The sequence below is a fragment of the Gekko japonicus genome, unplaced genomic scaffold (genome assembly GCF_001447785.1).
Source record: "Gekko japonicus isolate JY-2015 unplaced genomic scaffold, Gekko_japonicus_V1.1 scaffold812, whole genome shotgun sequence".
Lineage (NCBI taxonomy): Eukaryota > Metazoa > Chordata > Lepidosauria > Squamata > Gekkonidae > Gekko > Gekko japonicus.
The window spans coordinates 659,690-685,812 of NW_015176474.1; the positions used below are offsets into that span (position 1 = coordinate 659,690).

General features: G+C 44.4%; 1 protein-coding gene across 1 annotated transcript in view; it reads left to right on the forward strand.

Annotated features, from left to right (window-relative positions):
* Window positions 1-25,911, forward strand: part of SLC22A23 (solute carrier family 22 member 23) — a 171,011-nt gene extending 145,100 nt beyond the window's left edge. Inside the window, 6 exon segments of the mRNA XM_015427179.1 lie at window positions 2,424-2,551; window positions 9,505-9,607; window positions 10,620-10,852; window positions 13,742-13,774; window positions 15,643-15,766; window positions 24,938-25,911. Coding sequence (XP_015282665.1) covers window positions 2,424-2,551; window positions 9,505-9,607; window positions 10,620-10,852; window positions 13,742-13,774; window positions 15,643-15,766; window positions 24,938-25,295 — 979 coding nt within the window. The 3' untranslated portion in view covers window positions 25,296-25,911.
* The last annotated feature ends 212 nt before the right edge of the window (window positions 25,912-26,123 follow it).

Consider the following 26,123-nt stretch of genomic DNA (forward strand, 5'->3'; position numbering starts at 1 on the left):
CAAAGGCTGAAGTCAGTGAACCAATAGCAGACCTGCAGAGATATGTCACCAAGTATCTGGAGAAAGTGGCAGAATCAGGAGCCATAATGACCCTTTCACAGTACTAGCTTGCTTGATACGTTCGCATCAAACTTTAAAGCCAGGCATCTTTCCCGGCATTTGAAAGACATGTTTGCACTCACTGGAGAAAACCCTGATGCTGGGAAAGATTGAAGGTCAAAGAAGACGGGGACGGCAAAGGATGAGATGGTTAGACAGTGTCACTAGCGTGTGATATGAGTGCAATTGTGCGATAGTTTGAACATTCCTTGGCATTGCCCTTCTTTGGGATTGGAATGTATACTGATCTTTTCCAATCCTGTGGCCACTGTTGCGTTTTCCAAATTTGCTGGCAAATGGAGTGCAGAACTTTAACAGCATCCTCTTCTAAGACTTTGAATAGCTCAGCTGGGATACCATCACCTCCACTAGCTTTGTTGTTAGTAATGCTTTCTAAGGCCCATTTAACTTCACATTCCAGGATGTCTGGCTCGAGGTCAGTGATTATACCGTCGTGGTTGTCAAGGACATCGAGGTCTTTCTTGTATAGTTCTTCTGTGTATTCTTGCCATCTTTTCCTAATCTCTTCTGCTTCTGTTAGGTCCCTACCGTTTTTGTCCTTTATCATGGCCAGCTTTGCATGGAACGCTCCCTTGATTTCTCCAATTTTCTTGAAGAGATCTCTAGTCCTTCCCATTCTATTGTTTTCTTCTATTACTTTGCACTGTTCATTCAGGAAGGCCTCCTTATCTCTCCTTGCTGTTCTCTGGAAATCTGCGTTCAGTTGGGTAAATCTTTCCTTTTCGCCTTTGCCTTTCGCTTTCCTTCTTTCCTCTGCTATTTGTAAAGCCTCATCAGAAAGCCATTTTGCTTTCTTGCATTTCTTTTTCTTTGGTATGGTGGTGATTGCTGCCTCCTGTACGATGTCACGAACCTCTGTCCATAGTTCTTCAGGCACTCTATCTATCAAATCCAGACCCTTGAATCTATTCTTCACCTCTACTGTATATTCATCAGGGATGCGATCTAGGTCAAACCTGAATGGCCTCGTGGTTTTCCCAATTTTCTTCAGTTTAAGTCTGAATTTTGCAATGAGTAGCTCATGATCTGAACCACAGTCAGCTCCAGGTCTTGTTTTTACTGACTGGATAGAGCTTCTCCATCTTTGACTGCAAATTATATAGTCAATCTGATTTCGGTGTTGCCCATCTGGTGATGTCCATGTGTAGAGTCGCCTCTTAGGTTGTTGGAAAAGGGTGTTCGCTATGACCAGTGTGTTCTCTTGACAAAACTCTGTTAACCTTTGCCCTGCTTCATTTTGCTTTCCAAGGCCAAACTTGTCTGTTATTCCGGTTACCTTTTGACTTCCTACTTTAGCATTCCAGTCCCCTATGATGATGAGGACATCATTTTTTGGTGTTAGTTCTAGGAGGTGTTGTAGGTCTTCATAGAACCGGTCCACTTCAGCCTCTTCTGCATCAGTGGTTGGGGCATAGACTTGGATTACTGTGATGTTGAATGGTTTGCCTTGGAATCGGACAGAAATCATTCTGTCATTTTTGAGATTGTATCCCAGTACTGCCTTTTGCACTCTCTTGTTGACTATAAAGGCCACACCATTTTTTCTACGAGATTCCTGGCCACAGTAGTAGATATAATGGTCTTCTGAGTTAAATTCGCCCATTCCTGTCCACTTTAGTTCACTGATTCCTAGGATATCGATGTTCAGTCTTGCCATCTCATTTTTGACCACGTCAAACTTCCCTTGATTCATAGATCTTACATTCCAGGTTCCTATGCAGTATTGTTCTTTGCAGCATCGGACTTTCCTTTCACCATCAGACACATCCACAACTGAGCGTCCTTTCGGCTTTGGCCCAGCCGCTTCACTCTTTCTGGGGTTACTTGTACTTGCCCTCTGCTCTTCCCCAGTAGCATATTGGACACCTTCCGACCTGAGGGGCTCATCTTCCGGTGTCATATCTTTTAGCCTTTTGATACTGTCCATGGGGTTTTCTTGGCAAAGATACTGGAGTGGGTTGCCATTTCCTTTTCCAGTGGATCACACTTGGTCTGAGTTCTCTGCTGTGTCCTGTCCATCTTGGGTGGCCCTCCACGGCATAGCCCACAGCCTCATCGAACCACGCAAGCCCTCTCACCACGACAATGCAGTAATCCATGAGGGGATCACTTGTACTTAAAAGTACATAAGCTTGTACTTTTAAAAAATAAATAAAACATAAATAATTTTTCCTTGACTTTAAATGCAGGGTAATAATCTGGGTTCTTGTGCTATTTGAAACTACAGTCATTATATGTATGAACAGAAGTTCCTATTGACAGCTGTTTGGAAGCCTCCACTAAGGTATTCTTCATCTTTGCAGTATTTTCCCAGAATCTCTTCGATGGCTGATGGCCACACAGCAATTTGAAGCAGCAAAGAAGCTCATCCTTCACTTATCTCACAAGAACAGGACAAACACAGAATGTGATATCAAAGGAGTGATGCCCGGTGAGTGGTTGTGACTGTTCCTGTGATATGCTGTGATAACACAGGCACGTGAACTGTTTTTATAAAGAAAATAATGGGTTGCATCCCCTCTCTGAAGTTTAGCTTAAGCATAAGGTATAATTTCTGAATAAGGGCTATGGATGTCATTTCATTCCTTGGAATGCAGAAGTACGTAACACTTGACTGAATTTAAGAAAGTCCGGCTTGAAAAGTTCAAGAACCAATAGAATGAACAGTAGCCCACTTTTCAACATTATATGAGTGATCTGTCTCTGCAGCAATATACAAATTAATAGACATATTCTGTAACAATGTTAATTGTGGATTTTGGTCCATTACTATTAAGACATGGGACATAACCTGCTCCTTGACAATCCCATATTATTTTCCTCTCTGCACTGCTGTAGGAAAATATCAGAAAAAGACATGATGGGAGAATACAAATGACACCACAAATTTTGTGGAAAACACTTCTCTCTCTCTCTCTCTTCAATTTTGCAAAAGCAAAATTAGCATCAAATATGGGGATGAGGCAATAAAATTCCAGTGATGAAACACTGGAACCACTTCCTAATTTATATGGAGATGGTAGTACTTACCCCAGAAAGCAGGAAAGAAAATTGTTACAATTCATGGTAATAAAATAATAATATAGTAGAAGGGAGGTTGTTCGCCATCAAGTGATGGTCAAGAAACAAACACTTCTATGTAGGAAATATTTGCATAGTTTCCAGTTTCCAGTTTGTTTTTTATGCAGCAGAATTCTAACAGCAAATTGCATGAGTCAAGAGACAGTGTTCCTCTTAATAGTGTTTCTATATTCCTTGGTGTTAAAAGAGATCAAACAGGACCATGCAGTCTACAAAGCACCGTAACATATCCCCAATCTACATTGACACATCATCTACCATGGAACTAATTTATGCTGCCCACATAATGTGGTGTAATGTCAATTCACTTACTATTCTGAGTTAGTTTATGGTCTGATTGAGTAGAACATAAATTAAGAACATAAGAAAAGCCCTGATGGATCAGACTAGTGGTCCATCTAGTCCAGTATGCTCCAGTCATTTGACCTGAAGGACCACAAACAGGGCACTGAGGCCAAGGCCTTCCCCTGATGTTGCCTCCTAGCACTGATATTCAGAGGTTTACTGACTCTGAATGTGGAGTAGCCACTGATGGCCTCTCCCCCATGTATCTCTGTAATCCCCTTGTAAAGCCACCTATGTTTTCTGCCATAACTATATCCTCTGGCAGTGAATTCCATAATTCAACTGCTGGTTGAGTAAAGAGGTACTTCCTTTTGTCTGTCCTGAGGAAGGTATTGTTATATAAATTGCAGTTGTCCTGCAGTTTACAAATTGATGTCTTGCTAAACTTAGCAGATTTAGGATATATATGGTATGGACTGAATAGGAACATGGGAGCCTATATACATTTTAAAAAGCACTATGTAGGCACGGTGTAATCAAGAACTGCTTCTAGTGTACTGGGGCAGATTGTGAATTAAGTCCAGTGGAGCATGTCGCTACCCCTTCCTGTCCTGACTCTCCCTCGGTCAATCCAACAAGCTTCATTTACCTGTTTGGTTGGCTCCTTCTCACAGGCCACAGGTGGTTCCCCACAGCTCTGCCAGGAAGTGAGGAAAACAACAACCCATCACGGAGCTCTAATGGGCTTGCGATCAGGGAGTTCCAGATGGGGGATGTGGGAAGCAGCCAGACTGGAGGTAATGTATAAGCACATTTTCTCCAGGCTGCAGTGTACACGGGTTCCATCAAGGCCCTAGACACGTCCACTGAAAGCTGAGCTCTGTGTTCAACAGCCTCACATCTTAATGAGCCGTAGTGCTCCACTCTGCACAGAAGGTGAGAGTCAAATCTTAAAAAGGCCCCCCATATTTAAAAGAACTCCCTGCACACACAAAAGTGGTGTGTCAGTAGTAAGGTCAGGCTGGAATCTTCTCCCAAGCATAGGAGTCCCCAACCTTCTGAGTTTGTGGGCACATTTGGAATTGTAACACAGTGTGGTGGGCACAACCACAGAATGGCTGCCAAAGGAGGTGGAGCCTCACACACAGAGGAAGCCAGGGTTACCATTCCCCAGGTGGGGGCGGGGGATCCTCTGCTTTCATGGGTTCCTGCCCGCTAGCTGTCCAGCGGGAGGAAATTCCCCCCCTCCAAACAGCAATGTCGAGCACAACTCAAAGACATCACCTGGAAGTGACATAGGCGTGTCGGTGATGTTGGGGGGTTGTGGGCAAAACTCTATGGTTTGAGGGCGATTTTACCATAGAGTTTTGCCCAAGAACTAGAGCATCACTCCCAAAGTCACCAGCCTGCCTCCGTCACTTCCAGGTGACGATCAGACCTGGCAACCCTAGTAGAAGCCCAAGTGCAGGGGAGAAGAGGGGTAATTTAAAAATACCCTAGGAAAGAAAGGTGAGAGGAAATAAAATAAACACCGTGGTAGCAGTTGCCACTGAAACCATGTTATTTTGATTGGCATTGCCAATCAGATTTTCAGCAGGAAATCAGCCCCACCCACTTTCTGAAATCACTTGATGGGCACCAAGAAAGGTGTCGGCAGGCACCATGGCATCCCTGGGCACCACACTGGGAACCCCTGCCCCTGGCATTGTAGTTTTTTTGGGGGGTTGTTTTATATGGAGAAGAGCATTCAAGGATTTGGTCCTTCACCTGAAGTTCTGAAAGAGGTACACATCCAGCAAAAAATAGATCATAAATGACTCAGTTGGTCAGCTGTGTTGGTCTGAAGCAGTAGAACAAATGTGGAGTCCAGCTGGCACCTTTAAGACCAACAAAGGTATATTATAAAGTGTGCCATGCACACGAAAGCTCATATCCTCGAATAAACCTTTGTTGGTCTTAAAGGTGCCACTGGACTCCACATTTATCATAATTGACTGTTAGTCCTATAGCTCAGCTCTTAGATGCAGACAAGGAAAGCACACTGAAGCAACTACAGTGCTGAGAGAGACATAGAGAGCGCTTGGAGAAAGCACCCCTTGTAAACAATCTGCTTCCTTAGCTACTTTGCTCTTTGTGGGGATTTGTCTCGAAAAATCTGTTGTATTTGCAGTTACCTGTTTTTCAGACCTATTAATGCCTGTGGAAACTTGTGTGTGTTGTGTTGTGTTGTTTGTTTGTTTATGGTAACAGAGGCACTGTATAAATTCCTTGCCAGGCCAGTTCTTTGTTATCCACCAACAGGAATTCGATCTGGCAAACCACCCATGACATTCTGGAGGCAGGCTTGAAATATTTCAAAAATGATATTCGGGTAGAACCAACCTTTAGAAAGGCCATTTCTGAATGTGCACTGGGGGAAAAATGAAGATGGAATTGGGGCAGGCATCCCGGTGTATGTCTCAGTGGTGACATCAATATAATGGCTCCAAAATGCTGGATTTAGGCTTTGGGGGGAAACCTACATTTAAATTCTGTGATTTAGGACAGTATCTTCAAAAGCAGCCAACTATCATATTGGATCAGTTACTCGCATGCCGTTTTCTCAATGGAGATGTAACCTAGAGCTGAACATTATTTGGAGCTCTGTTGATGTTAGGTCTTTTGTTGTGAAACGGATATGAGATGGAGAAACCATCTCATATGACTCCTGCAGGGATTTTAAGATAGGGTGCATTTCTGCTATCCTCTTAATGTTCCTGGACAGGGAATGATAAATGCCCCCCCCACCTCTAAAATGAAAAGAATAGTTAAATTGTCCTGTTGCAAAAGAAGAGCCTGACACAGCTGCTAAATATATAGTAATTAGTACTCTGGTATCATGAGGACCTGATCCTTTAAAACATGGAGGGGAAACCCAATTCTGCAATGCACTCTGCAATACATTTTGCTGGATCACAATGATGCCAAAGCATCTGTGATTTCCCCAGCGTTCTATGTAAGAGAATTCCGTTTCTTTACACAGCAGAAGGGGATGTGGTGAGATGTGCTGCTTAATTACAGAGTGTTCATATTTATGCAGTTATGCAGTTTATACATTGTACTGATAGAAAGCTAGCACACTGATAGGTACTAGAAACCAGAATCCTAATTATTATTCTTTCATGTCTGCTGCTGCATTTATTTGGTTTCCAATATTTTATCTCCCACTTTCAGCTTGCAATTAATAAGGCAGCTTGCAATTAATAAGATACTGAGAAACAGTAAACAGCCAGTAAAATCAAAATCAGCATAATAAAACAATATCCTAGCAATTAAAAGCAACCAACATAGAATAAAAATGTCTTGCTGCAGCAACACACATTCAAGGCTTCAACACAGTCGCTTTAGGGACCAAGCCTATGCAGATCTACTCAGAAGGTGAGTCCCATTTTACTAAGTGGGGCTTACTCACAGGGAACTGATCTTAAGTTTGCAAGGTTAATTCTCTACTAACTCATGTCCCCAAAAAAACTTTAAGGGAAGCAGAAAAGGTTGTGGCTCCTAATGGACTGTGTTGTATCGGGCAACTTATTTCTTAACAAATGGCGTGATTTCTTCAGGTCTGTACTTGTTTTCCTATAATGTCCTTGAATTTCAAAGGTTACAAATAACAATGCCTGTAATGTTACAGGAAAGGATGTAATAAAAGTTGGAAGAATATGAGCAAAACATCTTTTTCCCTTTTGGACTTTTCTCCATGTCATTGCACAAAAAATCGTCAAAGGAAATTTCCTGTACATATGTATATGGAAAAGAGGAAATCGAGTTAGTTCCAAGTTTAAGAGAGGCTGATGTTGCCAAAAGTCACAAAGATCAAGATTTTTTTAAAAAAACAGGGACAGTAAAAAAAAAACCTTGATTATGACCAACTGTTCATGATGTAGTGTGCAAGTTTTTAGGTTCCTTGGGCAGAACGTTTTTGAAAAATGTAGAAAGACATGACTATTCCTGGGAAAAGACTATTCCTGGGAAAAGACATGATGTTGCAGGACGTTAAAGCCTTAGAAGGAAAATGGAGAAAGTTCTTGGGAACTAATTCAGCCCACTTATCTATATCAGTTATATATCTCATATCAAGAGCCTTAAAGGAAAAAAAAACCCAGTATTCTCCTTGAATTGTCACTTGAAGACAATTCTTACTTTCTACCGGCTATGAGGTAAATAACTATTTGAAGCTTATTTCACCCCTATTTCCAAATTCTACTCTGAAAACAACATAGCTATCTGAAAACGAGGTGCAACCTTTAATCTTCAAATTCTATGGGAATGTGGTCAAGGAGAAGAGAGCAAGCTAAGGAGGAATGCAGACAGGCATCAAGTAGGAGGAGATACACTGTACTGGTGTGCAGGGATCCAAAGGGGTTCAGCCTGGGCGATTACTATGATGTGCTCTGTTTATGACATTCCAGAACTAGAACAGAATGTTTTCCTTCATGGCTGATAATATTCTAGGTATGGCATAGAATCTGGAAAATATAATGTTTTACAAGTTTGTATTGAAGCCAAAGAAATGATGCGTGAGCATAGGGTTAAGGAAGATGTAAATGAGCTGGAGACCTACAGTGATTTGTATGATGAGTCTTATTCTCCTCTCAATAGTTGTCCTCCCCATGCCGCCTCCACTTTCCCTCCTTCCCTCCTCTTCACAGCCCTCCGGAGTCTCCACTGTCTCTTCGCCCTTCCTCCCTCCCGTCCCACCAACTTTTCTCAGTTCCCCCATCAGCTTCTTTCTCTTTGGGGCATGGCATCAGCTGGCAAACGTGGTGGGCATTTAGTGCTAGAGCTCCTTGCCTTTCATCCCTGAATAAATGCTCCCAAAATCACAAAATATCTTGGAATGTATCAACACAAGATTAAAATCCCTAGGGGAACCATTAGAGAATATTACCAAAGCCTCTTTCTCTTCAGACATTACTTCCTTCCTGCTTGCAGCTTCTTCCTTTTCCCTGCTTCCTTTCCCCCCTTTTGTTCATTTTTTCTTTCCTCCCTCCCTGCACGCTGGCTTTGCTTCCTACTCCTTTCCCATCTTTCTCCTTGCCTTTTTTACCTGCCTGGTTCCCACTCCTTACCCCACCTCAGGTTTCAAAATGAAACTGCAGTAGATACTTTAGATTATCAAGGCAAGTGTCTGCAGTTGCCTAGGCATTCCAAAATGGCTACTGAGATCTCAGAAGGTAATATTGTAAGATCTTGGCATTTTAAAAAATTAATTTTATCTGTTCCTTTAAAAAAAAAAAGATTTAAAAATTCTGCACACCAGAGGTGTCCCCCAGATTTGTGGAAACATCTCCCCGTTCTGTACTTGTCTTCATTTTTTGAGCCACACTCTAGAGTTAGGTTTAGTATTTAAATATATAGATACTGAACTCTTGTTTCTCTTCACAGTAAATAAGCTTGAGGAGTCTGTAGCAAGCTTATACCAGACAAATCTGCTTGTCATGGACTCTTGAAGGAAGGAACAGAGAAGCCTCTAGCTCTAATTACAACATCCATATACTGCTGCTCAAGGCAATTTTTGGGCAGAAATGCACAGGAATGGAGTTCGGCTGGCTTCAGAGTTGGCCACGCCCACTACAGCCAAAACCTCTGTGTGCGAGGCTACAGAGGGAAGGCCTGGAGAGCAGCGGGCGACTCGGAGGCGGGTGGGCGAGGGGGGTCCCTGGAAGGATTGGGGAGGCATTTAAATGCCTCCCCATGCCTTCCCCGGCCTGTCCAAGGGCTGGCTTGCCCGGGCTCCCCGCAGCCGCAGGGTGCCCAGGCAAGCCAAAGGAAGGAACAGGGTGTGGCCTTATATGCTAATGAGCGGCACTGTCGGGGGTGTGGCCTAATAAGCTAATGAGTTTCTGCTGTTGGGTGTGGCCTGTTATGCTAATGAGTTCCTGCTGGGCTTTTTCTACAAAAAAGCCCTGCTGCTGCTTGTCTACTCTGTTTTGTCAAACAGACAGCATTTTCAAATGTGAAATTTTGCTTTCATTTCAGAACTAGAGAAAGAGCTTTCCAGGAGGCCAAAGAAAGTTTGCATCATTAAAGTGGTAGAAACCAGAAAACTCTGGAAGAACATTGTTGTGCTGTGCATAAACTCGTAAGTACAACTATGCCTCCTGTCCAAAGTGTTATACTAGTGTCCACAGGCAATGATAAGGAGATGGAGAACGTCCTGTCTTTCAGCACTGGGAATACAAAACTACAGGTGTGTGTTTTGTAAACAGTAAGAGATCTGGCTGTTCTTCAAAGTGGACATGGGCTGTAGGATCAGACTCAAGGTGGAACTGTGCTTTCTACCCACAACTTGTGTTAGGAGACCTGCATAGTTCCTCCTCAGGATTACAGTATTATATTCAACCTTTCTTAATGTGCATAACTTGTCCAGGTTACAGAACTTTGATCTCTTTAGTGCAGGGCCTATACAGCCTTGATTGACACAGTAGCAGCAGCTTGCTAGGTGCGATATAGACTCCCCACACCACCCCAAAATGACATCATTGCAGCTTTCATCAATACAGCTTTCCCTTCCTACCCATACTTGTTTGCATTGAGACAGCAGAACTGTTGCTGTGTTGGAATGTAAGCGGATCTTAAGAGATCTTCATTGCTCATACATAGTCCAGAGAAAGTCGCAATGGCTCTGCCATCTTGTTACTTCATCCTTGCAGCAAACTTCTTTGATGTAGCAAGCCATCTCTCCCTACAGTAATGTCCAGGGTGACTCATCACTTGGACCCTTCTGATTACATTGGAAAGCTCCTTTGTCAGTCCATGCCAGATGTTCTCAGAAGCATCTTCTGTTGTTGGCATGGACAACTGGGAACATCCAGTGCCAGGTCGTGCTGGATATTGTGGCGCAGCAATGGGAGGTACTTCTTGGAACTGGCGTGCTTGCCCAGCTATGTTAATGCTTAGACTGGTCTTAAAATGCAAAGCGAGGACAAGAGCGTTATGTGGAACCTTTATCCGCCTCTTTTTTCTGAGGCTGAACCTTTTGAGTCTGGCCTGAGTTGGTTTTGTTTGTTTGCATTCTAGTTTCGCGTTCTGTTTCATTGTCTGCTCAGCTGTTCATTGACTAGCACCCTCTTACTGCTCTTTCTCTGCCCCAGGTTGACCGGGTACGGGATACACCACTGCTTTGCAAAGAGCATGATGGGTCACGAAGTTCAACAGTCGCTCACTGACAACTTCTACGCAGACTACTATACCATGGCAGGGATTACACTGGCATCCTGCCTGGCCATGTGCCCAGTTGTCGGATTCCTTGGGCGAAGAGGGGGACTCCTGCTTTTCATGATCCTCACGGCTCTGGCTTCGCTTCTACAACTGGGCCTTCTCAACTGTGAGTGACCTTGAACTGCTGTGTGCCTTTATGCTGTTCAGCAGAGCATCATTCTTCCCAGTTGCACAAGGCTCTCAAGCTGATGTTAGCTACAGAGGGGAAAATACTCTGGGGAGCAGCTAACAAGAAAGAGCTGCTCCGTCTAGTCCTGCATTCTGTTTCACACAGTGACCGGCCAGTTGCTGTGGTGAACAACAAACACAGCAAAGGCCTTTCCTGACATTACCTCTTAAGCCCTGATGTTCAGAGGTCTACAGCCTCAGGGATGTGAAGGTTCCTTTTAGTCACCATGGCTAGTAGCCACTGATGGAACCTCTGCTCCATGAATCTGTCTAATTCCCTTTTACATCCATCTGTGCTAGTGGCCATCACTGTATCCGCTGGCAGTGAATCCCACAGTTTAGTTATCCAGTTGAGTAAAGAAGCGCTTCCTGAATCTATTACCCATTCCTCAGGGTGTGACAGTGTCCAAGAATGTAGATAGATTATTTGTTCTTTTCGTTCTGACAGCCAGCTCTGTAAATCACCTTATTCTGACCACTTCATTGTGGCTAATTTTTAACTGGGACTAGATTTCATAGAGGGAAGGTGGACCATTTGCTTATCTAGCATACAACTGGCATAGTATTTACAGCAAATTGTTCCCCTTTGTATTCTCCTTATTTCCTCTTCATGCTTCTTGTGCAAGCATACTTTCAGTGACTAAACCGAGAGCATATTATCCATTCTGAATAAAATAGCAAATCTACCCTCAGGCCAAGTACCGGTATCAATTAACTATAGCACAGGCTTCTTAAGACTCAAATTCCCCTTGGTCCAAGGACATTAGACTTTCTGCATTTGAATTGGACTTTAAATGCAGTGGGCAAAACATCATCAGAATCTGGGTTTGTGTAGGATTTATTTTTCTTTCAGCAATAGTCTGTAGCTGGGCTTGCCAGATTCAGTGCGGGAGAGGATTCCTGTGCCTTAAAGGCTCGCATAAAAATAGGATTTTGGCTAATGTAGCTTCTTCCACCCCTGCAAATAGAGCTCCCCTGAAGTCTGGAAGTCCTGCAGAAACTACAGGGGAAGTAGGACCAATCAGTTATTGAACCAGGGGAGTGCATGCTGATTTAGAAGGAGGTGTTGCAGGAGATATGTGTTTGTCTCCATGGGGAGAAACAACAAAAAGCTGGACCACCATAAGCCTAAGACCACCATAAGATCTTCCTCTGCTGCCCTGACCTGGCTAGCCCAGGCAAGTTCAGTCTCATCAGATCTCAGAAGCTTAGCAGGGCTGACTCTGGCAAGTACTTGGTTGGGCGACTTTCCTCGAAATACCAGAGGAGGCGGGGGCAGGCTTTATTCAGCCACCTCTGAATATCCTCCAGGCCCCCAGTAGGAGTCATGTATGCAACTCAACAACGTTGTAAGTAACAAGTGAATCAGCTTTATTAAGAACGAGAACTTCCAAGATCACACAAGACACGACGACACAACAACAACAAACAGAGGAGCAAAGCTCCCTTTAAAACAATCCCGGGCTGGTGTAGCCACGCCCTCACATAGTTAAGGTCCAATCATAATCCAGATATAACATCCAATGAACATAGTTCCCTCCAGCACAATTATCTTACATTTGATTGGTTACAGATAATACTTCAGCCAATGGTATTGTTACAGATTAGAATCCTGGCTGAGGTTCAAGCTTAACATGTATTTAAGACACAAGACACAACAGGTCAGTCACCAGAGGTCACCATGACTTCCCGGTGCGCACACACACACACACACATTCACACACATGCACATATTTTAAAAAAGATCTTCCTTTGCTCAGTGAACACAGGTCTTTATTACGTACGTCATTGTTAGTGTGCATGAGTCATGCAGCTGTAAATATTTTTGTGGAATGGCCATTAAATTATCTGCTTTATATATAAACTGGATGTAAACGTTATATCAACATGAAACGAAGTTATGCAAAAATATTCTGCCATCGGAGGCTGCTGGGTAGCCTTTGGCCAGTCACAGATATTTAGCCTAATCTACCTCACAGGTTTGTTTTGAGGATAAAATGGAGAAGGGGAAGATGTCATAAGCCACTTTGGGTCCCCGCAGGGAAAGACACGAAGTAAATAAATAAAAATAGAGGGACAGCTCTGAAGAGTTAGGATCCCGTGTTAGGGCCATCACCAGCTGATAGGCAGGCCAAGTGACGCCTCCTGAGTTTGTACAGTAAACAAAGGGTCTGTGTAACCTACATTTCTGAACACCAGATTTTGTGCAAGAATAAATGCTCCTTTCACTGTGCATTCTGCTTACTTTATAAAAAAATACATGGGCCATAAGCAGCTTGTGAGTAATTTTTTTTTCAATCTGCATACTAAACTTGGTGTTTTGGCAAAGTCACCCAAGCTGAGCAATGCCTGAGTAAAAAAAATAAAATAAAAACGAAAGGGTTTTCCTTTCTAACAAACCCTTTGCTGGCTGTGCCCTCTGGGTACAGCAAATCATGACTCTGTTGTTTTTTTAAAAAAATTCTCCCTTCATTACCAACATAAAGGCCTTTGTTTAGTCTCTGCACTAATTCTAGCCCTAGAATGCTTCACCAGTGTGTGTTTTATTGTTATCATCTCATTAGAATTCTATCCTTCCATTGGGAATAAGGCAGGAAATTGCATGCCCCGTTAGGCGGTTTGGAAAGAAAAAAATATGTTTCCACCCTGCTGCGGCATTGAAAGGAAAATGTTTTGGAAGGGGGAAGGAAGCTATTTTACAATGCCACTTAATTTTCTTTACCTTTAATTACTGATGTTTAATTGTAGCGCTTCTCGTTTTATATTCTTATTTGTGTATTTGTTTCCTTTCTGCCGCATTTTCAACGGTCTATGATCTGTAATCCAGTGATTGGAAAATACAGTCAACTTCCAGACTCAGGTACAATTTTCAGAAATCATATATTATTCTTTTAATAGATTTGTTGGTTGCTTTTCAGCTTTAAAAAATTCACAAATTGAACTGCAAAATGGAATCATGCATTAACATCATACTCTTTTGAAGCACTGTCAGGGAGACTGTCCTCCTAACTCATCTAAAAGACATTCTGACTTTACTTTCTCTTCCAAAACACTGGATTCAGGTATAGCCCCCTGGCACTCCACTCTCTCCCTTACCTTTCCCTCCCACACATAGAAATTAATGCTTCAAGCATTTGATCCAACATTTACATAGCCAGCACCATCAGTCATCCAATTTAGAGTCCAGTGGCACCTTTAAGACCAACAAAGGTATATTCAAGGTAGGAGCTTTTCAAAGACGTTAGAATTGCTTGCAAGGTTCAAACTTATAGCCAGAGAATGAACAGCAAATTAACATGCAACATGATGATGATCAAGATATGCAAAGTGACACTTAATAACAAGTTAAGGTTATAGGGTCAACAGTTGTAAAGCAATAAATATGTCAAACTAGCAGAAAAATGTCAACAAGAAGGACTATAAATCCTCTGTATTCTAATGTATTTTAGTGTATTCCTTTTTCAGAATAGTATATTAGAACACTGAATGTATGCAAGGGATATTAGGATGTCTGTTGACATAACAGCATCTTTTGGAGGGGGGGTAGTGTTTAAGTGCCCTCCATGCCTGACAGGAGAGAATGAAGATTTCCCGTCACTTCCCATTCCAGTGTATTTGACAAAGGGTGCCTTGAACACGAATGCTCCTACCTTGAATAAACCTTTGTTGGTCTTAAAGGTGCCCCCACTGGACTCTCAATTTGTTGTACTGCTTCAGACCAACATGGCTGACCAACTGGATCTGTCAGTCACCCACACAGACATGATGTTCAAAATGGGAGGGAAACAGCACATTCAGACTGCATGGCCAATTCCCAAATATTACCCAGATGTGTGCCCTATCTGATGTATTTGATGCACCCTGTGACAACTGGTGGTAGGGCAGGCACAACTGGGGCATGGGGAAGTAAAACATGCTCTTATTCTCTCTTCTGCTCCCATCATGCATAAGATCTGGCCTCTTCTGTGCTTGTCTCTTGAAATCCATCTAGCGTGAGGCATCACTACTCTCTGCAGCAGATGTGGAAACTCTTGTATGGCGAAGTCATGTGCCGCTGCGTGAGAACTCCTTATTGGCATTCAGCGCAAACTGAATTTTGAGTCCCAGCTTAAAAGGAAATGGAGACGTGAGCGTGCTTTTTGCCTGTCAGCTCACAATGTCCTTTCAGCTGGCTTTATTTTCACTGTGACATGAAAGTTAATTTTTGACTAGCACGTGGAATGTTCATCCTAGGCTACAGCAACAGACTGTGCAGGTGTTAACCATGTGTCCTTGGTGGATCCCAGTGTTCATTGACAGCCTGCACTGGGACATCAAGTGTGATGTGTAGAAGGCAGATTTTGCCTTCATTGCATCCAAGCACCTTTACTTTTCTTCAGAGGAATGGTGTGTTACTTTTCTTTTTTGTGGGCAAATATGAGTGCATTCAGGAACACCAGTGGGAACAGGGGCTTTAGCTTCCTATCCCTGGGAGCACCAGTCATTAAGACTTACTCACTGTCTTCTGAAGAGTCCCTACATTTAATCAGCCAGGCAATACAGCTGATTTAAAACAGCTATAATGTATTAAGAACAAAGTTTGAGTTCAGTGGCACCTTTAAGACCAACAAAGTTTTATTCAAGGTATGAGCGGTGGTGGGCACGCACACTTCTTCAGTGCATGTGTTAATAGACGATTCGTATATCTTTGTGGGATGGAAATAAACCTTTATTCATGTGTTCTAACAGGTATGAGTGACAGCGTCAAGGACAGATTCTCCACTGCGTTTTCCATCGTAGGCATGTTTTCATCACATGCAGTTGGAAGTCTCAGTGTTTTCTTCTGTGCTGAAATCACGCCGACGGTAATCAGGTAGGATCTGTGAAAAGCTCATTTTGGGAACCTGTGTAATTTTGAAGTCATTCACTTTTGCACAAGGCGGTCCACTGGTATCATAGATTGCTAGGCGAGAACTAGTTTTCAGGAGGGGATCCAGGATGGCGACTTAACTGTGCCCCATTCCACAAGTTCTGTTACCACAGCCCCCACATTTATTTGTGTTTTATACCCCCTTCCTCCTCCAAAGAGTTCATTAAGCATACATAGTGACCCTTCTCAAAACACCCCTGTGAAGCTGGTCAGTTCGAGAGAGAATGACTGGCCCAAGACCATTCAGTAATTCAACAGCCAAAGGGGGGGGGGCTACAATCCAGATCTTCCTAGTCCTAATCTGACAGTCTAATCATAACATGTAGCTGTCTAGTCTAGCTGTCTAGTCATGCTCAAGAGAGCCCTGTCTCATCAGATCTCAGAACCGAAGCAGCATTGGCCCTGGCTAGTATTTGGATGGGAGACCTCCAGGTAATACCAGGGGTGTGATGCAGAGCCAGGCGATGGCAAACCACCTCTGAAACGTCTCTTGCCTCGAAAACCTGATGGGGTTGCCATAAATCAGCTGTGGCTTGATGGCACTTTCCATCTAGTCACAACATGTACCTATCTGATTCCCAGAGTACATCCACATTTATCCTTAGCACTGGCACGCTTTAGTTCATCTTTTAACCCAACCAGGGCTCCAAGTAACATGCACATCCGTGAGCATGCCCACAGATTTTCACCCCTCTGGGCACGGCTCTTCAGCTTAAGCACAGGGGTGCTTCCTCTCGGGTGGCCCCACCCTCCCGCTCATGGCTGCTGCATCAGTCCCCCTTTTTTCAGTTGAGCACAGCTGCTTCACTCTCTCGGTTTCCTTCTCTTCCCACTCAGCAGTGCCTCTCCCCCCCAGCCTTTCCGAAGAACTACAACTCCTGCCATGGACAGCGCTGCAGAGCATCTGCGTCTCTGTAGTCCTCTTGGGTGCCCTTCTGCCATTGGCATGTGGGGCCATCCTCTCCATGGGGAACTACAATTCCCATGAAGCCTTGTGGCATGGCCAGGGCTTTTCCAGCTGCCTTAGTCCCCTCTGCTGAACAGCTGATTAAGAGGCAGATAATGGCTGCAGCTTGTGTTGCTGATGCGGGGCATGGGGCAAAGGCAGGCAAGCTGGAAGATCACAGGTAAAAGATCCCCCATCCCACAGGGGAGGGGTGATGGGGTACCTTGGGGGAGAGGGGAGCAGAGCTCTGTCACACATGGTTGTGAAGGGAGAGGCATGGGAATGCAGTTGTCTAGCGCCAGGGATGGAAAACAGGCTCACACGTTGCTGTTCTTTGCAAATGCAGGGAGATGGTGCATGCAAAAAGAATGAGCCTCTCTCTCTCTCCTCTTTCTTCATCTATTTGTTTTATTTCCACCCCTCCTTCCTTCCTTCCAATGTTCTTTCTTTCTCTCCTAGCTATAAATAAGCAAATCCCTTTGATTTCTTGGCTCAGCAGCTAGGGTGATGTATTGGTTAGACTGTGGGTCTAGGATCTGGGAGAGCCCAGTTCAAATCCTCACTTGCCAGTGAAGCTCCCAGGGTCAGTCCTTCTCTTTCTAAGCATAGCCTACCTCACAGGGTTGTTCTGAGGATACAGGGAGGGAGGGAAAACTAAGATAGATTCTATGATATACCATAGAGTCTAAGAGAAATGAAAATCCCTCCCCAGGTATTGCCCCCAAATCTCCTCCCTCCCTCTCTCTTTCTTTAAAAAAAAATGTACACTTGCTCACAACTTTAATCCTAGTACGTCTTTTGGCTCACAAAGTAGAATCTTGGCTCATGAGACTCCGCAGCTTAGGGGGAATATTGATTATGACTGTCCATACTTCCTTAAGATGATCTTATCTCTTTAATGCTTTACTTTAGCGCTCTATTATATTGAAGAACTGCATTCAGCTGACATTGCTGAACTGTTGATTATGTCATGAATCTTACTATTTACCGGTAAAAAATTTCCCCTACAAAGATAAATTTGCACAAGTTTATGGAAATTCACCTGGTGGAGCCAGCCGCTGAACAGTGCGTGTTCTGTTTTTTGCAGCTGCTCATTCAATTCCCTCATGGGTTTCCCCCACCAGACATGGCTGGAAGCTTGAGATCTTGTGTAAAATAGCAGCTGACAGGCTTGGGAGATCCGAGGAAAGTGCTTGGCAGAGAAAGGGGTAGAGAGGAGCCAAGTGGAAGATCCCATGCAGTAAATCCAGAGAGAGCTGAACGCATAGACTGAGGTTGGGTCTAATCAGCACGACTGAACCCAGGGCTCACAAATAGGAGGCAAGCAACTGAGCATGCTCACAGGCTTGTGTTTCGGTTCTGGCATCAGGACAGGAGTTCAGTTGCAGGGAATAAGCGCAAGACCAAACAAAAGCTGAATTTTCATGAACTTGGTGGAAGATGGTGAAAGTCTGCGAAAACCAGGATTAAACCCTTCTGATCGGTGAAAGAGGGCGTGCAAGGCACAACGGAAGCCTCTTCTCCAATCAGAGAAGGAGGGGAGGGCCTAGAAGGGGAAAAGAGGCTTGATGGGCGTGTTTGAATGACAGCTGGTGCAAAGGAATCTGTTCGGCCTGTTTGAAGGGAGAGAAGGCAGTAGACTATAGCTCTAAATACTTGATTGGATTAAAATATACAACATGATAACTATGGTGCCTGTACTGTGCTGGGTTGGATTTTCTGTCCAGAGACTCTTTTACAGGAATTCTTCCCTCAATGAGCTAGCCATTGGTTCAGGGGACTCAGCTTTATCAAGCAAAGTGGCTAGTCCCAGTCTCACATTCTTTTTGCCAGTCCGCCTACATTCTTCCCTAGCAAGTGTTGTAAAATCTAGCAGACCATTCCAGATCTGGGCAAAAATAATCAGGCCAAGGGTAGGGTTGCCAACTCTGGGTTGGGAAATACCTGGAGATTTGGGGGGTGCACCCTGGGGAGGGCAGGATTGGGGGGGAGGGGAGGGAACCTCAGCAGGGTATAATATCATAGAGTCCACCCTCCAAAGCAGCCATTTTCTCCAGGGGAACTGATCTTGGTCGTCTGGAGCGCAATTGTAATAGTAGGAGATCTCCAGGTGCCACCTAGAGGATGGCAACTAAGTTTCCTGAAGAAAGCAATACAGGGAGATGTGGAGCGGCAGCTCTTTGGCACATCAGTTGCTGAGAATCTTTAGTATGCTGACCCCTTAGTTGTGGTCAGCCCCATTCCAGTCTGCCAACAGCTTAGGCATCATTGAAGAATTCTAATTCCTTGTGCCAAGGAGTGCATTATAAAGCTGCTTTTCAGATATTTAACAAAATGAAACTCATAATCCTCCTGCAGTAAACGTTGACAGAACAACTCTGTGTGTGTCCATGTCCGTTTGCGTCTGCCGAACAAGAATGTGATATTTTATCGAACAAGTTAATTAGGAAGAAAGGGGAGAGAAAGTAAAGGATGAAAGGTTCATTTTTTACTATTTGGGTCACCTCTCACTTTCCGTACCTGTAAGAGATCAGCAGCAATGAACCGAAGGGATCCTGACTACTTCAAGGGCCTGGCTCCCCTGAGCGGTTATGGGATTTCCTTAAACTTCTGGTTTGTTGGGGGCTCAGAGGGTGAATTGGAAGCGTTGAAGGAAGTGGAGCAAGAACCTGCAATCCTCTGCCAATAACAAAGCCTTTTGATTCACTTCTCTTTTGCTCTGGGATTCATGAAAACTATAGAAAAGGGATTACTTCTAATGGATAGCATTCATATTTCTGTAGAATAATGCAGGGACATGTAACATGTGATTGAGATAAGAGAACAAATAAATGCAAGCAAAAAATGGTTTTTAGAAGTACAACTGAAGAGTTTCCTGAAGAAAGCAATACAGGGATCCTGGTGCGACCCAGGAAGGTATACTCAACACCTATCATGGACCAGACCAATGGTCCATCTAGTCCACCATAGTGTTTTCCAGCTGTGGCTAGTCGATTGCCAGAGGGAAGCCTACAAGACAAAAAAACCCTCTCCTGCTGACCACTCCCAAGCATCTGAAACTTGGAGGCATTGTGCCTCTGACACCAGAGGGCCCTATTTGGCCATTATGGCTGATAGCTTAAAAGAGGGTGGACAAATTTATGGTCTGTTGTTGACCGTCTCCATATCTAGAGGCAGTGAGTTACACAAGGAAACTATCCATTTTGTCTGTCTTGAATTTGCTGCCAGTCTGTTTCATAGCATGATCCCACATTCTACCGTTACGGAAGAAGGGAAAAGGTTTCTCTTTCTCCACTTTCTCCACTCCATGCATAATCTTGCATGGTTCTGTCCTATCACTGCCTACTCCCCCATATCATCCACCGCTGCCAGAAAAAAATGGGAAGGTGAAATAGGGTTAGGGTCTGCATATTGCTAGCACTGTGTCTGCTCAAAGGCCTTGAGCAAACGTCTAATGTAAAATGAGAAACCATTAAAACTATCAATAGCAGCAGCCACACACCCCTCCCCCAGCAGTGCAAACATAATAATAATAATAATCTTTCAATTTATTAATCGCTCAATCCTGCAGAGCTTGCTGGCTCTGAGCGATTTACAGTTACTCATTCACGCGGGACTAACAATGATTTATGGGGGTAAGGGAGGACAACATATATCTTTTAAATCACACACATTCACAGTTGGCGAGGGTTTGTTCAGCTGCAGAGTCAGACGTATTCCGTCGGCATATTCACTTCGGCTCGGCTAGATGACGTCAGCTTCTCCAGGTCTTGCAGCGCCACACTGCTACCGCCTGGCCGGAACAGCCCATTATAGGCTTCTCGGAGTCGAAGAGATTTTTTCTTAAGCTTTCAATCTCACGAGCTGAGCATTCCGGTCGATGGCTAACACCTCCCCCACCGAGGGGGGGGGGTCTTTGGTGTGCCCACCCTCTCTAAGGAGTGGTACCCATTTTATCTACTCGCCAAAGCTTTCGAACTGCTCGGTGGACAGCGAGCTAGGGACAAGGCTGGTAGCTCACACCAACACGGGGCTAGAACTGACAGCCGTACTGTTCAGCTCAGATGTTATTAACCAGAGGATAAATCCTTTGTGCCACCACTCTCAGACAGATTATCATTAAGCAGGCCTTGAGCAGGATATAAGTGTAAGAAATGAATAAGTAAGAATGAATTAATTAATTAACAACCCCTCAGCCAACATCAAAGGCCTTCTGGATCAGGTTGGCTTTTAAACCAGTTCAGAAGCACGCACGCACACACACCTCTCCAGACTGTGGTCATTCTCAATTCTTGGGAGAAGGCATTCCATAGATGGTAGGCAGTGCTAGAAAAGGCCAGCCCTTGGTTCTCAGCCAAGCTTTGGTTGAGGCTGGTTCCCTAAAGTAGGCCTCACATGTGGGTCTCAAGCCCCAAGTATAGCAGTAGAGGTGGAGACAGTCCTTCACGTATTGAGGACCCAAGCTGTTCAAAGGTCAGACCTCTTGTCACTCATTGGTGACGGGTGTTTGGGTGCACAGGGCTTCTTCCTCCCATCGGTGCATGTTCAACTAGGTCACTTCTTGTAATCCACATAATTTGGAAGCTAGTCTAGTACTAGTGGGCCCATATTGCAGGTGGGGAAGGGACAAAGGCTGTGAAAGAATGTCTTTCCCTGCTTGCTGCATGGACAAGCCAAATCTGTTTCAAATCATTGCTGTAGTGAAACAGTAGAACAGTATCCAAGAGCGCATGGACACAGCCCTAGTCAGTTCACATGGCAGAGGAAAGACTCAGTCCCAGGACTTCCTGCTTTGTAATTTAGGCTACACCAGCAATTACTGGGACAGTGGGTCCGATCAGACGGCTCTTTAGATCTGCGCGAGGCACAAGTGCCTCATGGATGTAAATGTAATGTCCAGACATCAACATCTGGGAAACGTCCATCTTCCATGAGCATCCCGTTTTGCCACGCTTCAGAGCCGTACTAAAAAGGTACTACTTCAAATTTGGAGTTTTCGGTTCCCGACGGGCCATTCGCGGACTTTCCCCGTCTGATCGTTCCAGCGCGCGATTTAAAAATTCTGTTAACTGAATGACAGCCCACCTAGCTGAATGAAATTTGCAGAAGATAAATATGAGTGAGGGATAATGATGTTAAAACAAATCAGTTTGGAATACCTATTCGATGCTTATTGCTAGTCTAAAAAAAACGGTTCTTATTAAGTAAATCTGAGGGAAGCCTGCTCCCTAGTGTTAACACAGAGAATTTCACAAGTCTGAGTGCAGTGGTCACCTTTCCAAGCTATCTGGGGAATGGAAAGGCACTTTATAAACAAAGGCACTGTGAGGAAGGAGGTGCAAAGGAGATTATTAAGGTGCCACTTGTCCAAGCTCCCACAGTGAAATGTTTTCCCCTTCTCTGTGACTGATGTGGTTGTTGGGTTTTACTCTATGAATGAATCTAAATTTAAAGTAGAAGGAAAATAGGTTTTTATACCCCACTTTTCTCTACCCAAAGGAGTCTCAAAGCAGCTTACAATCACCTTCCCTTCCTCTCCCCACAAGGGGCACCTAGTGAGGTTGCTGGGGCTGAGAGCAGAGGTCATTTCGGGGGGGATCGCGGGGGAACGCAGTTCCCCTGGGTGAGGTACAGGGGGTGGGGCACATGACGAAGCCCCGCCCCCTGCTTCCGGCCGCCCTGCTTCCAGCCCTCATTCAGCCAGGAGGAGGCAGGAGAAGAGGGAGGGTAAGTTGCTTCCTCCCCGCCTCTCCCCACCCCTGCCTGCCTGGGGCCAGGGAGGGCCTTGGCGGGGCTTCCTCACACTCCCGCTGGCCTTGCAGGTCCACCGCCGGGCCCCTGATGTCAGGGGGTGTGGCATATGCTAATGAGTTATGCTAATGAGTTCCCCTAGCTCTTTTTCTACGAAATGACCCCTGGCTGAGAGAGTTCTGAGAGAACCGTGACTGGCCCAAGGTCACCCAGCAGGCTTCATGTGGAGGAGGGGGGAATCAAACCCAGTTCTCCGGATTAGAGTCCACCACTCTTAACCACTAAACCATACTGACTCTAAAGTAGACCATATAAGGCAGGCATCTTTTAAATGTATGTCTGTCTTTTCTTGGTGGTTGAGTTGGGCTGTATGGGGCTAAAGGCCTTGGGAATGTTTAGTTTGGAGAAGAGGAGATTGAGGGGGGACATAATTGCTCTCTTTAAATATTTGAAAGGATGTCATTTGGAGGAGGGCAAGGAGCTGTTCCAGTTGGCAGCAGAGGATAGGGCCCGAAGCAATGGGTTTAAATTACATGCAGAAAGGTATCAACTGGATATTAGGAAAAACTTTTTCACGGTCAGAGTGGTTCAAAGATGGAATCAGCTGCCTAGGGAGGTGGTTGGCTCCTTCAAGAAGAGGCTGGATGAATATTTGTCAGAGATGCTTTAGGCTGGACCTGCATTGGGCAGGGGGTTGGACTAGATGGTCTGTATGGCCCCTTCCAACTCTAGGATTCTATGGTAGTTGGATTGTCATGGATATTTATTCTGTTGGTTTTATTCAATTGCGTGTTAAGTTGTAGTTACAATTTGGACTGTTAGGATGAGGATGATTAGAAATCTGAATAAATATTATATACTGAGGTGAGCTCTGACTCTCAAAAACTTTGTTACAATAAATTTGTTAGTCTTTTAAGGGATCGCTGAACTCTTGTTTAATTTTGGTGCAACATAGTGACACAGCTACTTCCCTGGAATGACCTATTGGGGTATAATTGACCTAAAATTAATTCCTTCAGAAGTTCTGTGCCTCTGAAATCAGCCTTGGTTCTCTTCACAAGTACCCCTGATTGTGGTGGACCCCTTCCTCCCCTCCCCACCCTACCACGTTCACTCAGAGGTACGATTTAATAGCTGGCCAGAAGCTCTTCTTCTTTTATAGGCCCTTCTGCTTCTAGGAGTGGGCACCATTAGTTATCCTGCTACTTGCTGTTGGAGCCCTGCTCAAGGGGTGGTCTGTTTGTTTATGTCTTTATTTAAGGGCTTTCTGCCCTTGCTCATCAGAGTCCTGCTCTGTTGAAGATAGCAAAACCAGTTCTAATTTCTGAAGCTTAAATGGGGACGGAGGAGAAGAATGCAGGGGGTACGGTATAGTCATGGAGGCTGCATTTTCCAAACAGATACTTGAAGAAAGATTTGTCTTTCACTATAAATTGCAGTCTTTTTGACACAGTTTAGTTTTGCTTTTGAGTAAGGGTGCCTCTCAGGCCCAGAAGGAGTAACCATGGTTAAGTTTTTGATGGAGTCTGGCCCTCTGTTGCAGTGAAGAAGACAAACTGTAGGATTTTTGGCACCTGGGATAGCAGGAAAGGACAAGGCGACTCAACAGTGGTAGAGCTTGTCTGGACTAGTAAGACTGGTAGAGCTAGACTTTGTCTGTGTTTGCATTTAGGGTTAGGGTTTTTCAAAATGCATTCACAGTGGAACTATTTATTTACTATTTATTTATTTCATTAAATTTACTAGGCTGCCCTTCCCTGAAAAGGGGCTCAGGGCGACTTAAGAAAATTAAAAACAACATTAAAATATATTAAAACAATTCATCAGAGAAACAGTACTGTGTCCAAGATGACGGATAGTTTCAGTATCCACCTGCCTCTGGAATGGAGGGGGAAATATGGAGGGGGGGAGGGGGAGTGTGACAGTGCCAGACCACCGCTGTCCTCAGCCACATGCCTGGCAGGACATCTCTGCCTTGCAAGCCGTAAGGAAAAGTAGTGAATCCCATGTGGCATGGATGTTCTCTGGCAGAGAGCTCCACCAGGCGGGGGATGACAGCCAGATCTCTCTCGGGCCGGGGATCACCAGGAGGTTCTCATTACTAGAGCGTAATGCTCTTCTGGGGGCATATTGGGAGAGGCGTCCTGAAGATATGTAGGTATTTGTTTAACTGTACATGTAATTGTTTAACTGGAAAGTTATGACCATAGTAAACTGCTTTCCTTTTTTACTGTTAAAAAGTAAGCAAGGTCCAAGCTTATTAATAAGTATGTTTTGGAGATGACGCATTTCTGTGGACAACAAACGTGCACCCATGCATTTCAATCTGCTCCGCGTAATGTTACTAAATATTATCAGTGCATGCTGATCAACTGATGACGGTCACTGTCGTTGCTAAGGATGCTCGTTTTCCACAGGGGCGGTGGGCTCGGTCTGGTCCAGGCCAGCGCAGGCTTCGGTATGCTGACGGCGCCCATCATGGAGCTCCATAACCAGAAAGGCTACTTCCTCCACCATGTGATCTTTGCCTGCTGTACGCTCATTTGCATCATCTGCATCCTCCTCTTGCCCGAGAGCAAAAACCAGAACCTGCCAGAGAACATTCCAGATGGTGAACATTACACCCGGCAGCCCCTCTTGCCACACAAGAAGGGGGAGCAGCCGTTGCTGCTGACAAACTCTGAGCTCAAGCACTACTCCGGCCTCCACGATTCGGCAGCCGTGAGCGATGGAGTGACTGAGAACGTCACTGCCAATGGGATGAAGGCTATGTAGCTGGATGGCTGGTGGAGCTTATTTTCGGCCTGGGAAGTAGTTTCCACACAAGGTTTACAGACCAGTGAAAGAAGGGATGGATACACAGGGGAAATGGACTCTGCTGCTAGCGCCACTTATTGTAGAGATTGTTGATCTGGGGTGCAAATTGCTTTGGAAACAGTTATGGGGAAAGACACATCCTCAGAGCAAACTGGCTGGAGATAACCGCCCATCAAAACTTTTTTCCCCCCTGCCATGAATTATTTCTATTTATTTTGATTTGTTTTTCCCGAGAAGCACTTTATACCCTTTTCCTCTGGTTGACCACAAACATAAAGCCATGTTGTTCTCAAGAAGCGCAGCCATTCCAAGAAAGAAATCATGGGTTGTTGTGTTTTTTTAATTATTATTGTCTCCGTGTTTTGTTGGAGGACTGAGACCTCTGTTGCTGCGACAATGAATTCATTAACTGATATTTTAAGTTTGATGCATTTTCTTTGTCTCTCCAGATAATCCGACTTCCCACCTATCCACCCCTCCCCAGGTGAACCTACTGTATAAGTGTGCATACAAAGCTCTGCCTTGAAATTCCAACTGCACTATAGGCAGCAAAACTTCAAAGTTTGGCTAGTGAGCCCCATTGTATTTTTTTAATGCTCTTTTCAAAATTAAAGCTAAAGAAGTCCTGGTATTGCAGTTCAGAGTTGAAAACAAACCATTACACAAGCAAGCTAGGTTTTTCCAACTTGGATTAGACATGTGGATTTAAATGTGGAATGTGTCTCTGTATCGAGAGTTCTTGCAAGTGTTGATTCATAATTTTAAATATAAGCAATTTCAAATGCA